At 41.9% G+C, this 1976-nt stretch overlaps 1 protein-coding gene across 1 annotated transcript in view; it reads left to right on the top strand.

The window, feature by feature from the left end:
- Positions 1-266: 266 nt before the first annotated feature.
- patj (PATJ crumbs cell polarity complex component) overlaps positions 267-1976 on the top strand; it is a gene marked incomplete in the record, with an annotated part of 80891 nt that continues 79181 nt past the window's right edge. Inside the window, 1 exon segment of the mRNA XM_035653518.1 lies at positions 267-284. Coding sequence (XP_035509411.1) covers positions 267-284 — 18 coding nt within the window.

The following is a 1976-nucleotide window of genomic DNA, read 5'->3' as shown; positions in this document are numbered from 1 at the left end:
TATAGAACATAGCTCTAGAGTTTAATGAGGAAATGTTACAGAAAAGCTGATAAACTTCAGCTGTAGTGAAGTTTATCAAATCCTGAGCTGCAAATTTCTTGTGTTTAATTATCATTTAGAAACACACAGAACCACATACACTGTGTGTGTGTGTGTGTGTGTGTGTGTGTGTTAGCAGCCATGTGGCTTTCATCAGAATTCAATTATCACACTGTACCACGCTTCACAGGACGCACAGAAACAGGGAGTGTCCTAATGGTTTCAGGATGGTTCCTCTCACCGCCGTCAGTGTTTGTGTTACAGTTTGTGATGATGAAACGCTCCGAGGTTAAAGGTGCACTCGGTTGTTTTCTTTTTAAAATTCCTCCACACAGAGTCTATTATTACTCTCCGTCCTTGAAACTGAACTGGAGATGATGAAAGTTCCTCTCGGCTCGTTGGTGTTTGTGTTTCCATGGAGAACCGGGAGGATCGGGAACCTCGGACCGGGATCTGACTCGTGTTTGTGTGACTGATGTTTGTTCCTGTTGAACTGAGAAACTGCAATTAAATGAAAGATTCACTTTATTTCTCCGTATCTCACTTTTTATACAAGGTTGGTTATTTCCAGTGATTAGTGAAGTTTAGTGAAACGTTCTGTCCGTATAGATCAGATTAAAGCAACATCTCTTTTTGACTTTGTTTAGTGACCGTGGTATAACGGATAATGTCTGACGACGTGTTCGTTATAAGGATTTATTGGACGACGTGGAAAAACAATAAGATCATTATTTCATATTTTCATGCGTTACTTTAATCAAAACCTAAAGATTTTTTACAAGCCGTAACTACTTGATAACACCTGAGGGTCTGACTAATACCTGGTCATTACCATCCCATAATGTTCTAATGCAATGGAAACCTTGTTCACTGTTTCAGGAAATAGGACGAACCTTAGATACAACTTGACAACGGGAGAAATTTCTAGTTCCCTCTACTCAGAGAGCTAACATTATGTTAGTAAGATTTAAAGTCAATAAGACTGCGTACAGTCGACAAACAGTGAATATAATCTGACTTTAACAACAGGACCAGCAGCCAGCAGCTCTGTCAATGTGCAGATTTGGACCAATGATAGGACATGTGTACATGAGTTGAACAGCCAATGGGATGTGAGTATCAGTGTCGGGCTGTGGTGTTCAGAGGAACGACACTCAGTGCTGTCAGATACATTTATCACATTTTATTTTCATTCAGTTTATTTCATTAATTTAGAACAGTGAACAGTGTAACTACTGTCCCACATTGGGAAGTAATGGACACCCAGCAGCCAATCAGAGTCCAGTATTCACTCAGACTGTGGTATAAAGCAGTGACACTGCTGACAGCAGCACCTGGTGGCCGCTGGAGGAACTGCAGCTCCACACAGTTCAGCTGAGGAGCTCTCTGATTGGTTCTCGCTCTCATCAATATGTTTGTGCTGTTTGTTTTTATTTCCTCGTTGTGTTTGTCATGTAGCCGCGTCTGCACGACACAAAACATTTGAATAATAATCAACCCAGTGCATTCTGGGTGGTTGATAGGGGGCTAAACCCTACACACACACACACACACACACACACACAGGAAACACAGAGGGCATGAAATTACAGTTGCGTCGGTCGGAACGGAGCGCAGGAGGAAACTTAAGTGATAAGGAGGCTTCACGCAAACCTTCATCAGACTGTGTGTGTGTGTGTTTGTTCACATGTGCGCAAGCTTCCATGCCTTCAGAATTGTGATGAAGGCTGCTTGAAGTATGAAGGTTTTGGCAGTCAAAGGTCAAACAAGGATACTGTCCCTGCACCAATACACACCATCTCATGTTTTTTTTTTACATGATGATGTTGTCTTACTTATGGTTAAGAGACAGGATTAAGCAAGACAGAGCAGGATTAGGAACAGATGTTGTAGATGTTAGTCCACATTCACCAACCTCTTCAACCTGAGTCTGCACC

Source organism: Morone saxatilis, unplaced genomic scaffold (genome assembly GCF_004916995.1).
Source record: "Morone saxatilis isolate NCDOM2014 unplaced genomic scaffold, NCSU_SB_2.0 Contig12, whole genome shotgun sequence".
Classification (NCBI taxonomy): Eukaryota; Metazoa; Chordata; class Actinopteri; family Moronidae; genus Morone; species Morone saxatilis.
The sequence above is the reverse complement of the archived record's forward strand: the minus strand, read 5'-3'. Positions and strand labels throughout refer to the sequence as shown.